This window comes from Nycticebus coucang, chromosome 6 (genome assembly GCF_027406575.1).
Source record: "Nycticebus coucang isolate mNycCou1 chromosome 6, mNycCou1.pri, whole genome shotgun sequence".
In the NCBI taxonomy this organism is placed as follows: Eukaryota; Metazoa; Chordata; class Mammalia; order Primates; family Lorisidae; genus Nycticebus; species Nycticebus coucang.
The window spans coordinates 45860101-45885846 of record NC_069785.1 but is presented as its reverse complement, the minus strand read 5'-3'; the positions used below and the strand labels follow the sequence as shown (position 1 = coordinate 45885846).

The following is a 25746-nucleotide window of genomic DNA, read 5'->3' as shown; positions in this document are numbered from 1 at the left end:
GATTTTAAATCCAAGTGGATAAACTCTAGTGTGCTGTTGGGTCAGGTTCGTGATAAACTCTTTATTGTGGGGATCATGTTCTGTAGCAGACGGACAGCTGTGTGGAATGAATCCTATCTTGTCCAGCACCAGTTGAGGAGGAGAAAGAACCTCTGTGTCTGTGACCATCCTACAAGAGGGGCCATACATAGGAGCTTCAAGGCTTCCCCAAGTGTTTGTATATCTGAGCTAAATTTACTCTGAAACTCTTGCCTCATAAATTCAGAAACTCTCTATAAGAGGGATCCGTAATTTTTATGTTAGAAAGAGCTAATTTTGACATAAGCAAAATCTTGATGTTACCTTGGAGAAGGCAGGACCATAGGCAAAGAGGTGATGGCAGGGAATCCTAGAGCTGAGGAAGACACAGCAAGCTTTGCTCTGAAGACAGCAAAGACGGGAATGAGAACATTGCGAGTCACACAGACTGTGTGTCCTGTAGGCTTTCAGATCTACTGCTAGATCCCCAACTGCTTAGGAAAATCCCGAAGAAAAGACGAGAGGAGAGAAGAAGAAAGAATATGGAATTATTTTCCTTTCCTGTTCTAAAGCGCATTCCAAGGAAGAGCAATAAGAGGGGAAATCAAGAAATGGGGAAAGATAAGAGCAAGAAACAGGAATAGTAGTGCACAGGAAGCAAGGGAGCAGGACAGGGAGGGGCATGGCTTCTTCACATGGCCCCGCTGGGGGAGAGAAAGCTGTCCCAGGTAGTCGTCCAAGTCCTAGCAAGTGCAGCATTAGGACCGTAGCCAGGCCTCTCACCATACTGGCAAACTTCAAGGACACTGGCAAGTGTATGAGCTCCTCTCCCATCTGTGTGCTTTTGTGTTAACCATCTTGGGGAACTGTCCCCCTCTCTTCACCTCTCTGGTCTTCTTTCCCTACTATGCAATTCTCCAGCATTGTCAGGAGTATGAACTGCGGGGACCTGGGCCTGATTTGTAGTCTTTGTGCCTCCTCCTTCCTGGAGACAATCTGTGAGGCTGTGGAATTAGCTACATTTTTCTGTTCATTCACATCCCTACTGATCTTAAGAGAGTGGGTACCTGCCCCAGCCTCACTCAATACCCATAATTCATCCCTGGCTTAGAGCCCTCCATCCCACCTTGCTGCCAAACTAATTTAGTTGTCAGTGTGTATTTTCCTGGCAATATTGTTCCTAAATTTCATTGCCATCTCAGCCATTCCCATAAAGCCAGGCTGAGAGAAAGGGATGAAGTAGGAAGTAAAGAGCTATGCTTCAATTTATCTCTTGGATTCTTCTCAGATGATAAATTTAGTTGCCAAATCCTGATTAATTTCTTTTGTCATTTTTTTAAAGTAACAAATAGATTTTCTTGTCTAGGCTAGAAACAAGGCAGGGAAAATGGAGATTTAGGTATCTGATTTAGCTTATAACAAGAACTGTAGGTATATGAATTCTTTGGAAAGAAAAAGTAATAGAAGGAAGCTGAGTACACATGGGCCCCCATTGTCCAAGGAAGCAAAAGGTCTGGCACACAAAAGGTGCTCAGAAAAATGTTAATGGAATGAATGGGTATATACATGAATGAATGGAGTCATCTGGTTATTTATTCCTTCAATGAACATCATTTGAGCTTAACTTAGGCTAAGATGGATTGGCAAACTTTTTCTGTAAAAGGCCAAATAGTAAGTATTTAAGGCTTTTGGGGCCATATGGTCTCTGTTGCAGCCACTCAGTTCTGTCATTGTGGTGTGAAAGCAGCCTTAGATGATACATAAATGAACAAGCAAGGCCATGTTCCAATAAAATTTTATTTCATTTCACACTATGGCAGCAGGCCATGGTTTGCCAACTCCGAGGCATAGAAATCAGAAAGATGGGGCCCGCTGTGGCTCACGCCTATAATCCTAGCGCTCTGGGAGGCCAAGGCCAGTCAGTTGCCTGAGTTCACAGGTTTGAGATCAGCCTGAGACAGAGTGAGACCTCGTCTATAAAAATAGCCAGGCATTGTAGGGGTGCCTGTAGTCCCAGCTACTTGAGAGGCTAAGGCAAGAGAATCGCTGAAGCCCAAGAGTTGGAGGATTCTGTGAGCTGTGATGCCACAGCACTCTACTGAGGATCACAAAGTGAGACTCTGTCTGAAAAACAATGATAATAATAATAGTTATATTGGCTCAATGCCTGTAGCTCAAAGCGGCTAAGGTGCCAGCCACATACACCAAAGCTGGCAGGTTCAAATCCAGCTTCAGCCTACTAAAACAACAATGACAACCTCAACCAAAAAGTAGCCGGCTGTCGTGTGGGCACCTGTAGTCTAGCTACATGGGAGGCTGAGGCAAGAGAATCGCTTAAGGCTAGGAGTTGGAGGTTGCTGTGAGCTGTGATGCCACAGCACTCTACCCAGGGCGACAAAGTGAGACTTTGTCTCAAATTATAACAACAATAATAATAATAATTATTATTATTATTATCCTAAAATTTATGTGGAACCACAAAAGACCCAGAACAGCCAAAGAAATCCTAAGCAAAAACAATACAGCTAGAGGCTTGGCACCAGTACCACAGTGGTTATGGCGCCAGCCATATACACTGAGCATGGCGGGTTCGAACCCAGCCCAGACCAGCTAAACAACTCAACAAAAAAAATAGCTGGGCGTTGTGGCAGGCACCTATAGTCCCAGCTACTTGCAAGGCTGAGGCAAGAGAATTGCTTAAGCCCAAGAGTTGGCGGTTGCTGTGAGCTGTGACGCTACAGCGCTTGACCAATGGCAACATAATGAGACTGTCTCAAAAAAAAAAAAAAAACGAATACAGCTGGAGAAATCACATTACCTGACTTTAAGTCATACTACAAAGCTATAGTACCCAAAACAGGATAGTTCTGGCATTAAAAAAAAGACAAATAGAACAGAATAGAGAACTAGAAATAAATCTACTCATTTACTATCAACTCATTTCTGACAAAGTTGCCAAGAATATACATTGGGTAAAAGACAATCTCTTTAACAAATGGTGCTGAGAAAACTGGATAACCATGTACAGAAGAATGAAACTAGACTTTTCTCTCTTTGCATATACAAATATCAAAATGTATTAAAGACTTAAATAAAAGACCTGAAATTATAAAATTACTAGAAGAAAACATCAGGGAAATACTCCAGGATATTTTTCTGGGAAAAAATTTCTTGAGTAAGACCTCAAAAGCATAAACAACCAAAGAAAACATGGACAAATGGGATTACATCAACTTAAAAAGTTTCTGCATAGAAAAGGAAACAATACACAAAGTGAAGAGACAACTCAGAGAATGGGAGAAAATATTTGCAAATTATGGATGTGACAAGGGATTAATGACCAGAATATACATATATGGAGTTCAAAAAATTCAATAGGACAAAACCACAAATAATCCTATTAAAAATGGTTGGCACAGTGGCCTATGCCTATAATCACAACACTTTAGGAGGTTGAGGTGGGAGGATTGCTTGAGCCCAGGAGCTGGAGACCAACCTATGCAACACAGTGAGACCCCATCTCTACCAAGAATAGAAAGATTAGCTGAACATAGCGGTGGGCACCTATAGTTCCAGCTACTTAGAAGGCTGAGCAGGAGGATCACTTGAGCCTAGGAGTTTGAGGCTCCTGGAATCTTATTCAGCCATAAAAAACTGTGATGATAACCACTGGACTGTAGCCTGGACAACAGAGCAAGACCCTGTATCAAAAAAAAAAGTAGGGGGAGCAAAAGATCTGAATAGACATTTCTCAAAAGAAGACATACAGGTTCAGCGCCCGTAGCTCAGCAGTTAGGGCACCAGCCACATACACTGGAGCTGGCAGGTTCAAATCCAGCCCGAGCCTGCCAAACAACAATGACAACTACAACCAAAAAATAGCCGGGCATTGTGGCGGTGCCTATAGTCCCAGCTACTTGGGAGGCTGAGGCAGGAGAATCACTTAAGCCCAAGAGATTGAGGTTTCTGTGAGCTGTGACACCATGGTACAGTACCCACGGCGACATAGTGAGACTCTGTCTCAAAGACAAAAAAAAAAAAAAAAAAAGAAGATGACATAAGAAGACATACAAATGCCCAACAGGTATATGAAAAACTGCTCAACATCAAAAAAAGAAAAAAGAAAAACTGCTCAACATCACTAATCATCAGAGAAATCCAAATCAAACTTTCAATGATTTATCATCTCACATCAGTTAAAGTAACTTTTATCCAAAAGGCAGTAAGGAATTCTGGTGAGTATGTAGAAAAAGAGGAACCCTCATATACCATGGGTGGGAATGTAAATTACTGCAGCCACTATGGAGAATAGTAAGGAGGTTCTTCACAAAACTGAAACTGGAGCTACCATGTTATCCAGTAATCCTGCTGCTGGGTATACGTCCAAAAGAAAGGAAATCAGTATCTTGAAGGAATATCTGCACTCCCATGTTTATTGCAGCACTATTTGCAATAACCAAGGTATGGAATCAACATAAGTATCCGTGGATTAATGAATAAAGAAAGTGCGGTGCAATGGAATCTTATTCAGCCATAAAAAAGAATGAAATTCTGTCATTTGCAATAACATGAGTAGAACTGAAGGACATTATGTTAAGTGAAATAAGTAGGGCACAGAAAGACAAATAGCTCTCATTCATATGTGAGCTAAAAAAAATAAGTTGAACTCATGGAGATAGAGAACATGATGATGGTTACCAGAGGCTGGGAAGGGTCAGCAAGAAGGGAAGAAAGAGAGATGGCTAAAAAATACAAAAATATGGTTATATAGAATGAATAAGATCTAGTAGACAATAGCACAACAGGTGACTATAGTTAAGAATGGTTTATTATTTTAAAATAACTAAAAGAATAGAATGTTCCTAACACAAAGATGATAAATCCTTAAGGTAATGGATACCCCCATTATCCTAATTTGGTCATCACACACTGTATGCCTGTATTAAAACATCACATGTACCCTATACATATGTACAACTATTTTCTATCCATAATAATTTTTAAATTTTTTTCACAGATGGCTTTTCTTTATTCTTTTATTTTTTTTTATTGTTAAATCATAGCTGTGTACATTAGTGCAATCAAGGGGTACAATGTGCTGGTTTCATATACAATCTGAAATATTCTCATTGAACTGTTCAACATAGCCTTCATGGCATTTTAAGATGTACCATAGGTGTGGCCCCACTGATTACCCTCCCTTTACCCCAACCTCCCCCCCTTTCCCCTCCCTTGGCCCTTTCCCCATAGTCTTGTGCTATAGTTGGGTTATATATAGCCTTCCTATGAAAGCTATAAATTAGCTTCATAGTAGGGCTGAGTACATTGGATACTTTTTCTTTCATTCTTGAGATACTTTGCTAAGAAGAATATGTTCCAGCTCCATCCATGTAAACATGAAAGAGGTAAAGTCTCCATATTTCTTTAAGGCTGCATAATAGTCCATGGTATACATGTACCACAATTTGCTAGTCCATTCGTGGGTCGATGGGCACTAGACCTGCCATTTGATCCTATAATTCCTTTACTAGGTTTATACCCAGGAGACAAAAAATCACAATATAATAAAGACATCTGTACCAGAATGTTTATTGCAGCCCAATTCATAATTGCTAAGCCATGGAAGAAGCATAATTTTTAAATTTTTTAAAAAGAAAGATAAAGTTTAAAAAATAGATTCCCTTAGCTGAGCGCAGTGGCTCACGCCTGTAATCCTTAGCACTCTGGGAGGCTGAGGCAAGGGGATCATTTGAGCGCAGGAGTTCAAGACCAGCTGAGCAAGAGTGAGACCCCCATCTCTACTAAAAACAGAAAAATAGCCTGGCATCGTGGCAGACCCCAGTAGTCGCAGCTACTTGAGAGGCTGATTGCAGGAAGATTGCTTGAGCCCAGGTGTTTGAGGTTGCTGTGAGTCTAACCTGGGTGACAAGCCAGGGTGGCTCTGTCTCAAAAAAATTTTTTTTCCTCAAAAGCAACCTTATTATCTTAAATCTGTTCTGATTTCTTCTTTCGTTCCAATGAGAATTTCTCTCTGATGATAGAGGTCTCCTGACTTAGTTTAGGAACCCTTTCTTTCTAATCTGACAACTAACTGAATTATGATGAGGCTAGAGAAAGTACTGGGGCCAAAGTCAGGAGGCCTGGATTCTGATCAGTATGTCACCTTAAACAGATCACTTCTTTTTTTGTTTGTTTGTTTGTTTGTTTGTTTGTTTTTCAGACAGTCTCAAACTGTCGCCCTGCATAGAGTACTGTGGTGTCACAGCTCAGAGCAACCTCCCAACTATTTGCCCGTGGTATCACAGCTCATAGCAACCTCCCAACTCTTGGGCTTAAGCGATCTCTTGCCTCAGCCTCCCAAGTAGCTGGGACTATAGGTGCCCACCACAACACCCGACTGTTTTTGTTGTTTGTTGTTGTTTTTGTTGTTGTTGTCATTGTTGTTTTAGCTTGCCTGGACTGGGTTCAAACCTGTCAGCCTTGGTGTATGTGGCCAGCTCCCTACCCATTGAGCAATGGGCGCCACCACAGATCGCTTTACCTCTCTGGATTTCTGGTTCCTCAACTGTGAAATTGAGGGGATTAGGCTCTGTACCTTCTGCTCTGAGGTTCAATATGGGATGCCCAGCAGGCTGCTTCCATGCCTGGCTACACACAGTGGTCCTGGTGCAGTGCCTCAGGCCACGAGATAGTCTTCCTTAGGCCTGTGTGTGGCAAGGGAGAACAAGCCAGGGTCTCTTGGGAACGGTCTCAAGATATAATGAGTCACGCGGGATATATTTTCATGACCAGTACCAAGTCACTGGTGACCTCCTTAAACACAAAGCTGAATGGGAGCCACTATGGCATGAAAGGGAGGGGAAGCCTAGTACCACTCTCTCCCCTGAAGCTATGGGGTGATTCTCTCATGAGTGCACTTCGTCTTGTCCTCTAAAGACTATGATTTGTTTCTTTAGGCTATGCCCTCCCCCCCATTCCCCAGTTATGACATTGGCTGTGAATGCCCCCAGGGCCTTACCTTTGACCTCCCTGTAGCAGTTTTTTTTTCCTGTGATGTTGTAAAATCAAAGTACTACTTTATTAAATGAGTTATTTTACACAATATGAACATCAATATAATTGTAAAAAGATTTTTTATAACAAGGATGGATTGATTTTCAGATTTTCAAATCAGAGTCAACTGTACATTTACACAGAATTCTTTCCATGAAGCCCAAAAGGTAACAGCATAAAAATGAGTGTTTCTGTAGCCCCTTTATTTTTGCTGATCAACAGTTTGTTAGAAAAGCAGCTGCAGGTTTGTTACTAAGGTCTGAGACAGTAGAAGAGTCAAAGGTGTCATGAATTCACCTGTAAACAACTTTATGCCTGAACATCAGCCAGTTCTGGAGGAAGTGGAGTCAGGATGCTTGCTCTCAAAGTGCTGCTTGAAGGTCTTAGGGTCTGGCATTTGTGTCCTGCAGACAGTGCAGGTGTATATTAAGGCAGCTTTGGCAGCAGCCTTTTGGTCGTGTCCTTGTTTCTTCTTCTGTCCAGCTTGCTTTTTGGCATTTTTCTGCTGAGACTGAATCTTCTGCTGTCCGCGAGCCATATCTGGGCTGGGACAGTCTTGGATCGGAGAGACAGCGCAGCGCTAGAGGGCCGGGGGAGGTCGCTGGAGGGAGAGGAAAGGGGAGCATGCCCAGCACCGCTTCAGCCCGCCAACGAGTGGAAAGACCCTGTAGCCCGTTTGTCACCGAACCTAGAGGGAGCCACAGCAGTGGAAAGCCTAGTTTCCATCCCAGAACGCCTGAGACGCCTGTTCCATACCCATCAATAATGATGCCTTGTAAAGACAGTGGTTCTCACTGTGAGGAGGGGCATGTCCTCTTGGGTGGGTGGAGTTGGGCAAGCAAATCAGAAGCTGCAGAGAGAAATTTTCAAAGCATAGGAGTGCCCGCTCTCATACAGATGCTGACATGCTCCCCCCAGGTGATGTTCATCTCTCTGCCAGTTTGAGAATCACTGCCCAGAGCTGTGCTGTCCCTTTGAAATATTTCCTTTAGTATGTGCTGTGCCTGAATTTTGGACACAGACTATCATGGAAGGAGTGATGGAATCTAGACCTAGGGAGTGATCACTGAAGGGGCAAAAAGGTTTGCAGTCACATCCTGCCAGAGCCTGTGGAAAGTGGGAGTTGGAGCAGTGAGAGGCAGACACACTCGCTCACTCTCCCACACACCGTGTGGCCTTTCTCCGTGGGAAGCAGAGCGAAGACAAGCTTGATTTGGTAGATCCATCTTAATTATTGCCTCCACATGACGTCTTTTTTCCTTCAGTTTTTCTTAGCAAACACTGGGACAGAGTAGGGAGGAAGGGTCTTAGTAACTTCCAGACTAAACTGGTCACCTTCCCTTTGGTTTGAGGAAGGCAGTCTACCCTGGTGTGAGTACAAGGATGCTTTTGAATTTTAGGTCAGTGCTTCTTAAATTTAATCTCTTGTACAGATCACCTGGAAATCTTGTTGAAAGGTATAGATAGAGGTTGGGCATAATATTCAGGGTCTCCACTAAGCTCCCAAGTGATGCTGCTACCTCTGATATGTGATCTCTACTCTGAGTAGGAAGGCCTGGGAAAAGAAGAAACTTGACTGCACCTTCATTTCTACTTGAATTTTCAAGCCCAAGGCTCTACCCCCTCCTAGACACCACACTTGTCAATGGGCCTCTTACTCGTAGGCATTTTTACACAATCAACTGGACGTGGACTCCTATGTTTTTATTCTTTAGTCTGAAAACAGAAGCAGTGGAAACCTCCAGTTGTCCAGGGAGGGGCCAGTTTCTTTTGTTTTAGTCTGGTTTTAAGGGAATTTTACTACATTTTCATTATTTCCCTAGAAATGAAGTTATAGTTACCTATGGCTGTCTAAAAAAATACCACAAAAATTAGCTTAAAATAACAAGTATTTCTTTTCTTTTTTATTATTTGGGATTCATTGCGGGTACAAAGATGTAGGTTACATTGGTTGCATTTGTTAGGTAAAGTCCAACTTGTAATTGTGTCCTGCCCCAAGAGGCGTACCATACACAACCTCCCTCGCCCTCCCTCCTCCCCACTCCCCTATCCCTCCTTCCCCTACCCCCAACCTTGTATTAGATCATCTACTTCCTTCATATTAGCATTGAGTACATTAGACTCTTGCTTCTCCATTCTTGCATTGCTTTACTAAGCAGAATGTGTTCCAGCTCGAACCAAATAAATACAAAAGATGTAAAGTCTCTGTCTTTTTTAATGGCTGAATAGTAGTATTCCATGGTATACATATACCACAGTTTGTTAATCCATTCCTGGTTTGGTGGCATTTAGGTTGTTTCCACATTTTGGTGATGGTAAATTGAGCTGCGATAAACATTCTAGTGCAAATGTCCTTATGATAACATGATTTTTTTCCTTCTGGGTAGATGACTAGTAATGGAATTGCAGGATCAGATGGGAGGTCTAATTTGAGTTCTTTGAGGAGTCTCTATCTTCCTTCTAAAAAAGGTTATATTAGTTTGCAATCCCACCAGCAGAAGTATTTCTTATCTCAGAGTTTCTGTGGGTGAGAAATTAAGGAGCAACTTAGCTGGGTGTGCTGGCTCAGGGTGAATTGCGAGGTTGCAGTCAGGAGGTTGACCTGGGCTGCAGTCATCTGGAGGCTTGACGGGGCTGTAGGATTCACTTCCAAGATGGTGCACTGAAGTGGCTATTGGCAGGAAGCCTCGGTTCCTTGCTGGCTATTGGCAAAAGGCCTCAGTTCTCACCTCATGGACCTTGCTAGAGGGCTGCTTAATCAACCTCAAGCAGAGTATGTGATCCAAAAGAAAGAGAACAAGAAGGGAGTTGTTAATGACTTTATGACCTGGTCTCAGAAGTCAGACACTGTCACTTCTGCTTTATTCTATTCTTAGAAGTGAATCACTAAGCCTCAGCCACATGCAAAGGGAGGGAATTAAGCTCTACTTCATGAAATGAGGAGGATCAAAGTATTTGAGGACGTATTTTTAAACCATCACGGAAGCTCCCTGGCCGAGGAGCAATTGTGGTAGGTGACCCTCTGAAAGGTTTGATGTTCCTCATAATCTCACAAAACTGCTCTTCTTAGGAGACCTGCAGGACTTTGAGCATCAAAGACCATACTCCTTGCAAAGACATTTCAAAATGGAAAGTCTTCAATTTCATTCCACTGTGACTGGCTCTATCCGACTACTTGGGAACCTCCAAAGCAGTTAATGGTGCAAGGAAAGCAGTATAACTTGGTGATTAAGAGCCAAGTGCAGGGGTCTAACGTTCCTGAACTTGAATCCTAGCTCTGACATTTAGTTGTATATCCATGATAAAAATCACTAAAGCCTCAGTTTCTGTATCTGGAAAAATGGAAACAATAATAGTACCTATGTTAAAGTGTTAGGTGAGAATTAAATTAGATATTACATGTAAAGGTAACACCCAGGCTAGGCAAATAGTGAGTGCTCAGTACATGTCAGCTACTATTAGCTCTTTTTTCTTTTGTTTTTAAAGAGTCTCACTTTGTTGCCCTCAGTAGAATGCTATGGCGTCATGGCTCACAGTAACCTCAAACTTTTGGGCTCAAGTGATTCTCTTGTCTCAGCCTCCAGAGTAGCTGGAACTACAAGTACCTGCCACTGGCTATTTTTTTTTTTTTTTTTTTTTTTTTAGAGATGGGGTCTTGCTCTTGCTCAGGCTGGTCTTGAACCCATGAGCTCAGGCAATCCACCTACCTTGGTCTCCCGGAATGCTAGGATTACAGGCATGAGCCACTGCGCCCAGCCCTACTATTAGCTCTTATTCTTGATATCCTACTATTAGCTGGAAGCTTTGTACATTTGAAGAGATGCTGGGCACAGCTTTCTGCTTAATTTTTGTGCTTCCTTCACCAGTACCTCTCCCTACACTATATTCAAATTCAGAGGGGTCTGGTTGACCCCTGCCAATAATTGCAGGCTCTTTCTACATATGGACAGATTCTCTTCTCAAGCCTTGGACTAGTTCCTTCACCCATCATTCTACTTCTTCTTTTTTTTTTTTTTGAGACAGAGCCTCAAGCTATCACCCTGGGTAGAGCACTGTGGCATCACAGCTCACAGCAACCTCCAACTCCTGGGCTCAAGCGATTCTCTTGCCTCCACTTCCCAGGTAGCTGTGATTACAGGCACCTGCCACAATGCCTGGCTATTTTTTTGGTTGCAGCCGTCATTGTTGTTTGGCGGGCCCAGACTGGATTTGAAACTGCCAGCTCAGGTGTATGTGGCTGGCACCTTAGCTGCTTGAGCCACAGGCGCCGAGCCTATTCTACCTCTTAAAAGAAGTAGATCAGCCAAAAGTTCTCCCCAGCCAGAACTGGGGAAAGGCCCAGTTTGCCCATATCTGATGGCACAGTTTTTTTTTTTTGTTTTGTTTTGGTTTTTTTTGGCACAGATTGGTGCTGGTTCCTTCCAAGGCCTGGCCGAGGAGTAAGGTGAGGGAGACAGTGCTTTTACCAGGAAACAGCCATTTCTGTTTTGAGCTACAGAAGGAAACTGACATGTTGTTTTGAATTGAAACTCAAGTCAGTTCAAGGCAAAGAACTTGAAAGAGTCTTGAGGGAAAAATAGAAAATGTATTTGTTCTATGGTATGTTTTGAGTGTTTTGTTTTGTTTTTTAATGTAGTAAAAGTATCCTGACAAATATTTTGATAACTTACATTACATATTTATGTCTTTAAAGCAATCAAAGAAATCCTGCCTAATTCATTCTCTGTTTTCTCTCCAGGTATTTAGTCTTCCTACAGATCAAAAGGGATCTCTACCATGGCCGCCTCCTCTGTAAAACATCTGATGCTGCCTTGTTAGCAGCTTATATCCTTCAAGGTAATGAGTTTTGACAGGATAAATTTGCTTTTCATGCTAAGTACTGATTACATGATTTCAGTTACCGCAGATGACTACTTCTTAGATCTAAACAGTATCTCACTTGAAGCAGAGTTCAAGTTAGAGGATTTCGCTTAGATCTCCTAGAGCAGAAAACCCAGAACACTCAATCCTACACTGCACCTTAGGTCTTACCACCCATACCTTCAAGTCCTTCTGACTGTGTTTTGGGAATTTTTCCCTGTGCCCTTGGTTGATAAAAGTTACTGGGACTCAGGAGAGAAATTGCATTAATTTTTTTTCTATCCTCTCATGTAATCCCTAAGATAAGAAGCATCTTGTAATACTGGAATCTATTTCAGAGTGCTTAAAGTTGAAAATGTTTCCAAATAACAAGCACATTCCTAACATGCTAATAAGAGTTGAGTCTTACCTAGCTGATATCCAGATTGGCTTTTTTTTTTTTTTTGAGACAGAGTCTCACTATGTTACCCTGGGCAGAGTGCTATGGCTTCACAGCTCACAGCAACCTCAAACTCTTGGGCTTAAGCGATTCTCTTGCCTCAGCCTCCCAAGTAGCTGGGACTGGGTGGTGCCTGTGGCTCAAAGGAGTAGGGCGCTGGCCCCATATGCTGGAGGTGGCAGGTTCAAACCCAGCCCCGGCCAAAAACTCCAAGTAGCTGGGACTACAGGCACCCACCACAACACCTGGCTATTTTTTTGTTGCAGTTGTCATTGTTGCTTAGCAGGCCGAGGCCAGGTTCGAACCCACCTGCCTCAGTGTATGTAGCCAGTGCCCTAACCACTTAGCTACAGGCACCAAGCCCCCAGACTGGCTTTTTGTGCCAAAAAGTGGGAGAGAGATGTGCCCTTCACATATGCCCTCTTCTCCTGAAATTCAGGAGACACGTAAGTGCCACTTCCTAGGTTTCTCTTAGTCTTTAGTCCTGAAACTACCGTTACCACCATTGCACTAAAATCATGATGTTTCCATCAAAGAATCTGAGCTCTTAATTGGAAATGTATGAACTCCCAGAAGCAACTTTGTCATGAGAACCTGGAAGATGCTCCCAGTAGAAAACTAAGGTCCTTCAGGCGAGAGAAATACTACGTATCACAGAGCCATTAAGAATGTAAAAGTCCAGGGAGGGGCAGGGAGGGGGAGATGGTGGAGGGAGGGTAATTGGTGGAACACAACTACGGTGCATTTTACAAGAGTACGTGTTAAATTTACTAACTGTAGAGTGTAAATGTCTTAACACAATAACTAAGAAAATGCAGTGAAGGCTATGTTAACCAGTCCGATGAAAATATTTCAAATGGTCTATAAAACCAGTGCATGGTACCCCATAATTGCATTAATGTACACAGCTATGATTTAATTAAAAAAAAAAAAAAAGAATGTAAAATCAACCCATTGCCACTTTGAGTTTTGACGTTTCAATTTTAAAAATCACCTAAATGGGAAGACTCTTGGGTCCTTGCTAATTTTAAAGTACCTAAAAAATGCCCCTTTCATTTTTAAACAGAAAGCCTGGCCTGACCTAAGTGAAGTTTTAAACTCTAGCCATTCCTTCAGTTTTACCCTGACAATCATCTCTTTTTCTTCAAAGAATTACTTGCTGTCCCATGTTGATGTTTTCCACTTGAGGCTTTTTAAATCAAATCATAATAAATGGCTCTGAGGCTCAGGGTCACCCTGTACTTCAGGCTTGGGGAAGCCTGTAGTCTCTTGCTAAACAATAGAAATTTCAAAGTAATTTGGAAGGTACAGTGAGCAGATTTGTAGTGAAAAAGCATAAGCCCCAAATATAATATTCGGCTGGGAGAGGAGGGAGTGTTTTCCTCTTTATACCGACTCCTCCCTCAAGACTTCTCATCTGAGTGGTTCAGGCTCTCACGGGGAAGGAAGAACAACCACAGGACAGCCAGCTCTTCGCCTTTCCCTTATCATACCCACCATGTTCCCTATGGAGCTCTTCCTGGGAGGAAGCTGGATTCCGACCTGGGTGTGGAAAGCACCAGGGGTCTTCTGTCCTCCCAAAGCTCACTAATCTTAGATCTCATCAAGTTTAGAAATGAACCTTCTCTGTGAATGACTGGAGGAGAAAGCCCCACACCTGGCAGGGAGCTGAGAAATCAGCCTCAGAACTGGGCTCAAGTGATTCAGAACTTAGTGCTTTTGAACTCAATGACACAGCCAGCCTTCCTGCTCTGTAGACCTTTCAGAGGAGCCTGGCACCCGGTCAGCCCTTAATGAATTTTTATTCAAATTTATTCATTTGATTATATTTGGACTGAGGGTTGAGTTCTGAATTTGGATCATGGCTTAATTCATCAATTTGCTGGGTCCCCACTAAAATCCTTAAAATAAGGTTTAGACTTTTGATTTGGTTCAGGCCCAAGAGGTCTGTCTTCCTGACCAAACTCACTGTTTCCTGTGCTGCCACAAAGAGCATTGCTCTGACCCTCTTCTCCTGGCTGAATGGATGAGGACTGGTACAGGCTTTTGCTCTTTTATTGCAGATTTACTTGTGGCAACCTAGAACACAGGGTTGGCTCCATTGTCTCTCTGCATAGACTTGAATGTCAGTCTGGTGTGGACACGTGGGAAGACACAGGTGGATGCGTTCCTGCAGGGGCTGCCCTCTGCCAACCCTCGGCCCTGCTCAGGGTCCACTATTCTTCATGACACTGCTGTGCGATTTAGTGTTGCTCTGTGTGCTGATCTCTTCTTGCTTTGCCAGTGATGATTTACCTGTTTTCACAATTGTTTTCTTCTGCCTTCCTTTTGAAAGCGGAGATTGGGGATTATGACTCAGGGAAGCACCCTGAAGGCTACAGCTCCAAGTTCCAGTTTTTCCCCAAACATTCAGAGAAGCTGGAAAGGAAAATCGCTGAGATTCACAAGACAGAACTCAGGTGCGTGACATTCATTCAGGCCAAGGATGCTGTGACTCTCCCACAGTCTGAGCACACAGGCTCTGTGCTATGGCCTTTGCTGTCATAGACCATTTACTGACACAGAGTGGTGCTTGCTCCCCCAGCCTTCCTGACACTGGGATGTACCACGTTTAATGATCCACTGACAGCATAGCCCCAACCCCGGAGACTCACTCTCCCAGTAGAGTGATTTAGGCTCAGGCTTAAGGCAAGAGAGAAGTTGGGGAAATAGAGAGTGGCTATTCCACCAAGATATTTAATGAAGACACAGAGGAAAGAAGCATGAACTGGGGAATAGGAAAAGATAAACACAAAAGAAATAGTGAGAAAAAAGATGAAAGAAAAAGAAGAGGTTGGGTGGGGATGTGAAAAAGGGTCTGTGATGGTGTAGTAGGTGGCTTCTTGCCACTGGGCTGAGTCACGAATGCTGGGGGTGCCCTGAGAGCATTTTGGTTTGGGGCTGTGTCTTCAGCACTGTCTAACTCAACCACACTCACTCTGCCTGGAGTCCCTGACCCTGCACCAAGGAAGGTAGAGGGGAAGTGGCTTTGCATATGAAGCTTGTCTTCCCCAGCGTCTCTCAGTTGGCTCAGAATATGCAGGATTCCAAGAAACTGCATCAGTAAAGCCTTTTTACCTGTATGCAGTAGGATTTTCTGTAGAGATGGTTCTAGAAAATAGGAGTGGGGTGTTTAGGCTTCACTTGGTGGGACACACTGGAGCACAGACTATTCCCACCTCACCAGGTTCATTGCCTACTGTTCAAGACAAAACTAATATGCTGAGACTGCAGGGGTTACAGCAGGGAAAGAGTTTATTATTGCATCTGCCATGTCAGAAAATGGGAGGATGTTCTCAAATCTGTCTCCTGATAATTTGGGAGGAAGGTTTTTTAAACATAGTTTAGTAGGTAAAGAGCTAGGCAATTGGGTCTGATGATGGGCTGAGCTTAGGGTGGAACCACAGGGGTGTAGAAATTGCCTTCTTATGCAGAGTCAGTTCTTGGATAGGGGTCACAAGACCAGCTGAGTCAGTTCCTTGGTATGTGCAACTGGTCTGGGAGAGTCCGCTGATCCCCCCCTGGGAGATATCTCAAAAGCTAGTCTTGGGTTTCACAAGGGTGATGGGAAATCATCATGACCATCAGTGACGTTGACTCCTAAGTAGCAATCATAGGAAGGCTAGGGACCAATGGCTGGTTGTATATATAGAGGGTGCTAAGAAAATGTATATGAATTTAAAGAAAGGACAAAGCTGTATTAAATTTCTAATACTTAAGTTATATTTGACTTCTATAATTACAAGACATGTTCAACATGACTTGTATTATCTTTTGTTGTAATATATATTGAGTATTATAAATGTAATACAATTTTTTCCTTCCTTAAAATGCATATACATTTTTTTGGCACCATCTGTGAGTTTTAACTATGCCTATACCTTTGCAGAGTTCTGGCCCCTCCCGCAGTTTCTATCTTGTGGCACTTTAGCTAATTTTATAAAGGGGGAAGGAGAAGGGGTTCATGATTCCTCAAACTGACAAACTATGAAGAAAAATGGTATGTATAATGAATGCAATGTTATAAAATAAAACATATCATCATTTTAAAACATTACAATTTCTATAAAGTTTTTAAAAATGTTTACATATCTATTCTTCTGAGGAAGGAATATTCCTGGCAGGAGAAGCGGGGAGGTGGATTTCTAATTCTAGTACTAAGCTTAAACTGGTTCCTTCCCTGACCTGTTCCCTCAAAGCCCTTCACTCAACAATTTTACCAGCAAATAACAACCTAAGGCCTCCTTAGCCTTTGTAAGTAGACCCCCTGCCCATGTGTGTGGCAGGACCTGTTCCTGGCGCTCCCAGAGGAATGGAAGATTCCCACCCTCTCCCTGAGCAGGTGCAACCTTCCCCACCATTGAGCCCCTTTGTTGGAGAAACAGCGACCTCTCGTGGCAAGGCTCAGAATATTGGTTCCTTCAAAGAAAAGATCAGGGACACACTGGAACTTCCTGGAGGATTTTGGAAGTCAGCATAGTGGAGATAGTCCTCTAGAAACCTAGTTCGAGGCAAGGGATCCCCAGTTCATGCTGCCCACTTTGAAAGCCTGGAGGTTGGGGCAGACTCTAGGGGTGAATGGAGTCCTCAGGGCCTGCCACCTTGCAGACAGGGAATGAGGAAGCTCCCTGGAAAGGACAGCAGAGCTCTAGCCACCTCTGGGGCCCAGCCCTTTGCCTGCTGCACAGGCATATTCCCAACCCCTTCCTGTGTCTTAGACATGCTGGTGGACACAGAAGTCTGCATTCACAACACCACTATCTGTAGAAGTGCATCTGCTTGGCAGGGCACAGAGCCATGAGAGAGGCCACTGGTAACACCACCACTGCTGCATCTGGCTCATCAGCAGGAAGGAAGTGAGACTACCGGCAGCCTTCTAAAGATGGCTTAGAGCCAGGGCTGATTTCTTCCTTTTTCAGTTTGTATCCTTTTCATTGTCATCACCCTATGGACAGAGTGGGTGTGGAGTGTGGAGGTTCAGTCTATCTCCTACTGATTCTCCTCACCTACATTCTCATGCTTCCTTTTTTAAAGGGAGACGGCTGGGTGGCACCAGCAAGATACACAGACCTCCTTCTTTGTATTTCAGTCCAGATCAGATCACAGATGAGAATCCTGTGGCCTGCATCCAGCCTACAGATGTAAGAGATGGAGTGTTTGTCCCCATAGTATTTAAAATTGTGAAGTGCCATGTAAAAGTCAGTATTTCTGATTTTTAAAAAAATAGCATCTACCAATGCTGGGCCCTGCATTCTCATATGACAGAGAAACAAGTGGGGGGAACACTCCACAGTTTGCCACAGTCCCCACCACTCCCTGTTGTCCATACAGTCCAGTGATTCATCACACAGCCTGCTTCACTCAGAAGACATTTGAGTTTTTGATGGGCAGGAGTCTCTGAAGTTGGTCCTAAAACCAAGCAGGAAGCACACTCTATGGAAAAATTGAGCTGTATGGCTTCCCTCTGAGCACTTCTTAATAGATCCGTTACCTCAGGGGAACCTGTGAGGAACAGAAACCCCTGAAATCATGTCATTTTCTTTATTCCAGTGGTCAAACACCAGCAACATCAGAGCTGAACTTCTTAAGGAAAGCGCAGACCTTGGAAACTTACGGAGTAGATCCTCACCCATGTAAGGTAAAAGTCCCCATGGTCAGAGACTGCGTCAGCCACCTCTTCTAGAGGGCAACAGGAGCAAGAGGCCGCATGCCCGCACGCACAGGCACCTTCAGTGTCTGCAGAACTGGCTCCTGCAGTGACAGATGCCAGAGAAAAAGTCTCAGTGTGAAAACTCCTCTGGATTGCATGTTGCGTAATTTTGTGGTGCCACATCAATGTCAGAGGATCTGAGGCAAAGTCAATCTAAATAACAAATCCAAAACCAGGGCCCCACTTAGGCAGCAGTGGGTAATCTGGTAGAAATGAAGAGAGGAGGACTGTGGAAGGCTCCCCACAGGGAATGATCAGAGGCGGTTCAGCAACTCCCCAGCTTCCCTGACCCGTAATCTAGTTTCTTTCCAAGAGTGGGTTTTATTGACTGCAGTGGCATAAGTCACTGCACAGAACCACAGTGGAGTCACATTTAATTCTATTATGTGCCTGTGAGGGATGGATTGCAACAGCCAGGGAGGCTGTGCCCAGAGAAAACCTGTATAATTACTCATGTGTGTCTGTCATTTCTGAGGTGAACATGGGGAAACTGTCACCATTGATGGCAGTGGGGACCCGTGGCCTCCTCCTGTCTCTCTCTGTGGCTGTGTCCCTCCACTTCAATTCCTATCCCTGTTGCTTTGACACTCCTGGTCTCTGCCTCAGTTTCTCTACATGTCTGCCTTCCCCTTTCTGTTCCTGGAGAGGTTCCAGTACCACTAGTAAAACCAGTTATCAAACTGATCTGAAGGAGACATTATCAGCTGGGACCAGGAAGACATCAACATTTTGTTCCTGACAGGAGAGAGGGGACACTGTAAGTTTCAAGCAAAAATTAAATGAATAGTATATTAGTTTCTGAGGGCTGCTGTAAAGTATTGCAGACAGGGCGGCTTAAGCAACAGAAGTTTATTGTCTCACAGTTCTGGAAGTCAGAGGGCAGGGTTGGTTCCTCCTGAGAGCTTTGAGAGAAGGGTCTGTTCCAGGACCCTCTCCGTGGGGTGTGGATGGCTGTCTTCTGCCTGCATCTTCACATTGTCTTCTCTCTATATCCGTCTGTATCCATCTATGTCCTAATTTCCTCTGTTTATAAGGACACCAGTTATATTGGATTAGGGCCCACCCCAGTGACCTCAGCTGAACTTCATTCCATCTGTAAAGATCCTGTTTCCAAATACAGTCACATTCTGAAGTACTGTAGAGTTGGGACAACAACATATGAATTTTTGAGGAGGATACAATCTAGCTCATAACAAATAGAATAGAAACAAATGAGCACTGTGTCAGAGGGACAAGACAGTGTTTTCTCCTCATCCCTTCGGTGAGGCGACAGTGATTTGTTCTTGCTTAGGATTTAACACGAACCTTGAGAACATGCTGGGACTCAGAAATGCTGGTCATCTTCTCCACCCCACAGTTGCCTATCCACTAGATAGCCAGCTGCCAGTAACCCCTATGTTCTCATTCCCATGTTGTCAGAAAACACATTCAGGCCTATTTATAGCAAAGAATGAATATATAGGTATTGACACTTTAGCAAAACTTCCTAAATAATGTCCTCTGCATAACAGATGTAGTATAAACCCTTCCATAAGTTGCTCAGGTACAGTGTGCATGGGCCCTACACAGGAGTGAAGAGAGCTTTGGAGCCAGCTGGCCCCTGGCCGCAGTCCTTTTGTCCTGCTCACTGGGGCCTTCAGAAGCTTCTCTGAGCTCCACTTTCTACATCTGTGTGGAGGAACACTGTGGGTGTTCAACACCTGTGCTCCCTGAACTCTAGGACCTTATAAGACATAGTTGATGAGAAATAGATATGGTTAGCAGAAGGTGCCAGGTCAGCTCTGCACTTGACCCCAAACCTGCCTAGTCCCCTCAAGGCCAGAGACGGGTCCCTGGGCAGGGTTGACAGAGGTGGGCTGACCAGGAGCTTGAACATAACACAGGGAGGTGGGTGGGGATTTCCACTATTCCCATGGGCATCTGGAACATATTGTGGCAGCCAATCTGGTTTCTAGCCCAAATCCACATGGCCCAGCCTTGTCTTTGATGAGTTTGTTCATCACAGGACACAGAGAAGCTGGATGAACCAGAATTCATACCAGGCACTGCGTTCTGCCCAATCCCAAATATCCCAGCATTACCTCCTGAGGGAAAAATGAGGAGAGGAAGAAGGAGGTGTTCATGGCGAGCCCAAGGGAATCTTCACATTATTTTCTCATTTAGCCCTCTTGCCAGGTCTTGGGAGTGGATATTATTCACCTTTTTTTATGGACAAGAAGGCTGGTGTTCTGGGAAGCCAAAGTTCACAAGGCCCTGGGTAGTACAGCAAGAGTTTGAACTTGGCCAGGCTCAGTGGCTCATGCCTGTAATCCTAGCACTCTGGGAGGCCGAGGCAGGGTGGACTGCTTGAGCTCAGGAGTTCGAGATCAGCCTAAGCAAGAGGGACACCCCATCTCTACTAAAAATAGAAAAACTGGCTGAGCATCCGTAGCTTGGTGGTTAGGGTGCCAGCCACATACACCAGAGCTGGTGGGTTTGAACCTGGCCTGGGCCTGCTAAACAAACAAACAAACAGCAACAACAAAAATAGCTGGGCGTTGTGGCAGGCGCCTGCAGTCCCGGCTACTTGAGAGGCTAAGGCAAGAGACTCCCTTAAGCCCAAGAGTTTGAGGTTTCTGTGAGCTATGATACCACAGCACTCTACCAAGGGTGACAAAATGAGACTCTGTCTCAAATTAAAAAAAAAAAAAAAATAGAAAAACTAGCCAGGCATCGTGGCAGGTGCCTGTAGTCCCTGCTCAGGAGTCTGAGGCAGGAAGATTGCTTGAGCCCAAGAGTTTGAGGTTCCAGCAAGCTATGATGATGCCATGGCCTTCTACCCAGGGGGACAGAATGAGACTTTGTTTCAGGAAAAAAAGAAAAAAAGAGTTTGAATGCAAGTCGCTGACCATTGCCAAAACGTCTACAGGGCAGAAGCCACCCCTGGGAGACTTCCTCTGGGAAGGTGGAATGTTCATCCCATGGGGCCCTTGTCCCTGGCCTTTTCTTCTTGCTCCCTCAGGCCATGGCAGGGCCCCTGCTGAAGCTCCTACTCACATCCCTCAACTCCTCCTGTTAGGCTCTGGCTCATGGTCTCTTCAGTCCTCCCAAGCAAAGAGAAAACAGTCTGGGAGCCTTTACTCTTGTCATTAAGTAGAGTCACTTTAGTGATAAGCTACCAAGCACTACCCTTAATGTTGCTACAAGGAGAACTGAAATAAGCTGGCCCGCTCTGTGTAATAAACACTGATGATTTCTATTAACAGAGAGGCAATTACTGGGCCCAGGGAATCTGGGGCACGCAGCCCTGGGGAGGACAGAAGAAGAGGAATCATTTTGATAATTAAATGAGAGCAGAAAAACGCTTCAGCTGGGCTCTGTCCCCTGCACTGATTAAGAAGCTGCTGTTCTTCCTGTGCACACTGATGCTTTCTTTCTGCCCAGAATGTCCTTGTCTGGCCCTGGGACTAGGAAAAGGAAATCCTACAAACCCGGGTAAAACAGCCGGAGAGCTCCATTAACTGGGAGGTCTGCAGTAAAACCCAAGCTCTGAACTTGTACAAGGTTGTCCCACACTGTCTGCCTCAATCCTCAGCCCCTAATGGAGCTGTCAGCAGCCCAAGACTCACAGCTGCTGGAGGAGGAGAAGGGAACAAACCACTGGCAGCCCATTTCTGGCACCTGGCACCTCTCCAACCTTAGGAGCTACCATCTTGTTCCATCCATGTGGCCCTGAGACTGACAGTTTGCCTGGGTCTCCTGCGGTACCCCCATACTGTGGCTTCTGGATCTGACTGATGGAGCTGCCCTGTTAAGGTTCATCACAGATACCCAGATACCCAGCCTTGTCACAGATACTCAGCCTTACTATCTTAAGCCTTGAAGGTGCCAAGCACATGTATACATTATCTCATTTAATCTTTACAATCTCACTGCCAAGAAGATATTTTTGTCCTGAATTTAAGATAAAACACTAGGCCTCTGAAGATGCAAACAAGAAAGGATAAGAGGGGGATAAGAAGTCCCCCAAAGGGACTAGCATGACCAGTTACTGGTAAGGAGAGTTGTCTCCTTACTCGAGCCAGTTGTCTTTTAAATCCTCTTCACTCGGGCGGCGCCTGTGGCTCAGTGGGTAGGGCGCTGGCCCCATATGCCGAAGGTGGCGGGTTCATACCCAGCCCCGGCCAAACTGCAACAAAAAAATAGTCGGGCGTTGTGGCGGGTGCCTGTAGTCCCAGCTACTTGGGAGGCTGAGTCAAGAGAATCGCCTAAGCCCAAGGATTTGGAGGTTGCTGTGAGCTGTGTGACGCCACGGCACTCGACCGAGGGCGATAAGGTGAGACTCTGTCTCTACAAAAAAAAAAAAATAAATCCTCCTCACTCCTGATCTTCCTTCTGTAGAGATGGCATTTATTTAGGAACCAAGAACAATTCACTGCCAACTCTGTTATTGAGAGGATACAGACCTACAAGATTACTGAAATCATCATATAAAAATGTAATGGAAGTTCACCAGTGTCTTTATGTCTATTCTGTATAGATCAGGAGAAAATTGATTACATCAACCACAGAAGAAAAATTAATACTATTTATTCCTCTGCCCCTAAAATAGGATCATTACTTTCCAGCCACCTAGTCTCCTCTCTAAAGAAAAACCCCTTCTCCCACCTTGACCAGTTACCCCTGACTTCACAAAAACAGGACGGGGTCAGGGGTGATCTCCCATCCTCGGTGGGCCCCTCGTGGTTGTGCGCTGCAGGGAAAGTGTTAGACTTACTGCTGAAATGAAGAACTTGAACAAAGCCACTCAGATGGCAAATTTCTACCAAGAATTCTATTTCTGAGCTGTCATGGGTGACGCCAGGCCTCTTACAGGGTGCCGCCGCCGCCTCTTTACTGCCGTTCTAGCTTTCTGTGGCCAAATTTAAGTAGAGTATATTGGAACTGGGGGATTTTCATGACTGACTTAAAAGTTTCCAACTGTGAACTCTTTCAGAAATGACTGTAAGTGTTGAAAAGAGCATGTGAAATCATCTTCTGCCCTCAAGTTTTTAAAGAATAATAGAGGCTTTATTCACCAAGATTGAATTAGTCTGAGTCATGTCCCAGAGAAGGGACAGGATGACCCCAGAGACCTAACAAGACCCCTGGCCCTGACTCAGTCACACCCAGGATGTCCTGCAGGGTGGCTGGAGACAAAAGCCTACTTTGTTTGTATCTAGAGGTAAAAGTTGTGAGGACTAGACAAAGGCGGCCAGATTTTAAAACTTCTAAGAACCACTAAGTACTCTTATTTCTAAAACCCTTTTCATTTTCTTTTCTTTTTTCTTTTTTTAGACAGAGTCTTACTCTGTTGCCCAGGCTAGGGTACCGTGGTGTCAGCCTAGCTCACAGCAACTTCAAAATCCTGGGCTCAAATGATCCTCTTGCCTCAGCCTCCCAAGTAGCTGGGACTACAGGTGCCTGCCACAATGCCCACCTAATTTTTTTATTTTTAGGAGAGACAGGGGTCTTGCTCTTGCACAGACTGGTCTCGAACTCCTGAGCTGAAGGGATGCCTTCAGCTCAGCCTCCCAGACAGTGCTAGGATTACAGGCTTGAGCTACCAACATGGCCCCCAAAATACTTTTCTGGGCAGAGTGATGATCTTAAGGTGAAGCTTTGATGGTGTTGAATTAATGCAAATCACATTTTACAGGAGAGTTCATATGAACATATGAATGAGTGATAAGGAATAAAAACTCATCCCCGCTCTAAGAAAAACACTGTGACAAGGTCCTAGCAGTAAGATATTTGGGCCATCTCTATAAAATCAGACTGAAGTAGTATTTCTAGAGGTATATATAGGGTATCCATAAAGTTCTTGTGTAATATTAAACTATTTTAAATTGCACAGAAACTTTATGTCCACCCTGTTTTACTGTCCTCATTTTGCAAATGAGAATTGAGGTTTGAGGAGGTTAAGTCACAGAGCAAATAAGAAGCAAAGCTGGGGTCCTCAACTAAGACTAAAACTCTTTCCACAAGGATGAGAAATGGAAAATAAATTTTTGATTTCACAACTTTAGAAGTAAACTAGATTCTTTTGACTGTCATCTGATGCAAAGTGGGCCTGGCGATGTCTACTGCATAGCTGTCAACACCTGAGTTTGTTTGTTGAGACAGAGTTTGAAGCTGTCATCCTGGGTAGAGTGCCATGACATCGTAGCTCACTGCAACCTCCAACCCTTGGGCTCAAGCTATCCTCTTGCCTCAGTTTTTCTGTTTTTTTTTTTTTTGTTTGTTTTGTTTTTTTAGTAGAGAGGGGGTCTCGCTCTTGCAAAGACTGGTCTTAAACTCCTGAGCTCAAGGGATCCTTCCACCTCAGCCTTCCAGAGTGCTAGGGTTATAGGCGAGCACAGTGCCCAGCCTAACACCTAAGTTTTTATTCCACTTCCCAGCTCCATTAATGCATTAGTCCCGTGAGCACTGATTTCATGGGTATGGGAAGAGGATAGGGAGGAGACTGATTACAGCTTGGTACAACAGGAGATCTGAGGAAAAGGTGACTATGTCTGTGTCACTTTTCTTCTATTCTTCTCTTCTTTTTGTCATTCAACTTATTTTGAATGCAACCCCCAAGGGCAAGGAGGACACTTAGAAGAAACTGGAGAAGTTCCCCGGAAGGTGTGGGTGTGTTTTGTATTTTCATGCTGGCACTGATGTCAGGTTTCTGCTATAATTCAGGTCTATCTCCTCACTGGTTGCTGAGCCTGTGTCAGAGACTAGAAGCAAACATTCCAGCCGCCCTGGCCCCTGTGGCTGGGTAGCGCATTCATCTGTATCTGTTGCATTGGAAGCAGTTTGGAGAATTGCTCCCCTCATGTGAGAGACTGGATTGAGATCAGTCCAGGTGTTACTGTTACTTATTGGAATGATGTGTCGTCCCATCGGGGTTTATTCCAAGTTCTCTACCTGTTGAAACCAGTCTGGTCATGAGGCCTATTCCCTTTAACACCTGCCTTCATTCAGAGGCCATCCCTGAGGTATCTGGACACTGCAGGTGAACGGCCGACCAGGGCAAACTGCAGGCACAGCCTACCTCCTGGCAGGACCTCCTCTTCCTTTTGGTTTGACCAGAGGGATAATGGTCACTGGGACAACTCTAGCACATCTCTGACTGTGTCATGCCCTTTGACCTCTTCTCTTAATGCCTACTTCAGATTCGTGGATCACCCAAATCCTCCATTCCGTGGTCCCCTACCAAGGAATGTCTTCTTTTTTGTTGTAACTTCCCCCACCTCTGTTTCCTAATGAGCAACATTTAAGTCTGTCAAAATCAGGAAAACTAGTAAAATGTTAGGTTGTTTTTTTTTTTTAAGAATTTGTGTTAAATTCAACAAACTCAACTAGTAGCAGCTATAATATTAACACCGCCACTAGCATTTGTAGGGTGCCCTGTAGCATGACCTATAAGGTAGCTAGTATCGTCAACCCTAATTTTACAGTGAGGAGCTGAAACACGGAGGAATTAGGGGACCTGGCCGTAGTCATACAGTGAGTCCAGACCTGGACTGAGGGCCTGTGGTTCTAGTGGGGGTGCTCTCCTGCCCCTCACTGCCCACATGGGCGGGCCCTTCCCTGCCATCCCTCGCCCCCATCCTTGTCC

General features: G+C 44.4%; 2 protein-coding genes across 9 annotated transcripts in view; one reads left to right on the top strand and one right to left on the bottom strand.

Moving 5' to 3' along the window:
- The window catches only part of FRMD5 (FERM domain containing 5), a 368456-nt gene that overhangs the window by 318945 nt on the left and 23765 nt on the right, over nt 1-25746 (top strand). For all 8 annotated transcript variants that reach the window (XM_053595092.1, XM_053595090.1, XM_053595093.1 and 5 more), the window contains exons 5-7: nt 11810-11907; nt 14706-14829; nt 17960-18047. In XM_053595092.1, the coding sequence (XP_053451067.1) occupies nt 11810-11907; nt 14706-14829; nt 17960-18047 (310 nt within the window). The remainder of the gene's footprint in view (nt 1-11809; nt 11908-14705; nt 14830-17959; nt 18048-25746) is intronic.
- LOC128588340 (zinc finger protein 706-like) lies at nt 7394-7663 on the bottom strand. The gene has a single exon (XM_053595094.1). The coding sequence runs from the start codon at nt 7607-7609 to the stop codon at nt 7394-7396; it is 216 nt and encodes a 71-aa protein (XP_053451069.1). The 5' UTR covers nt 7610-7663.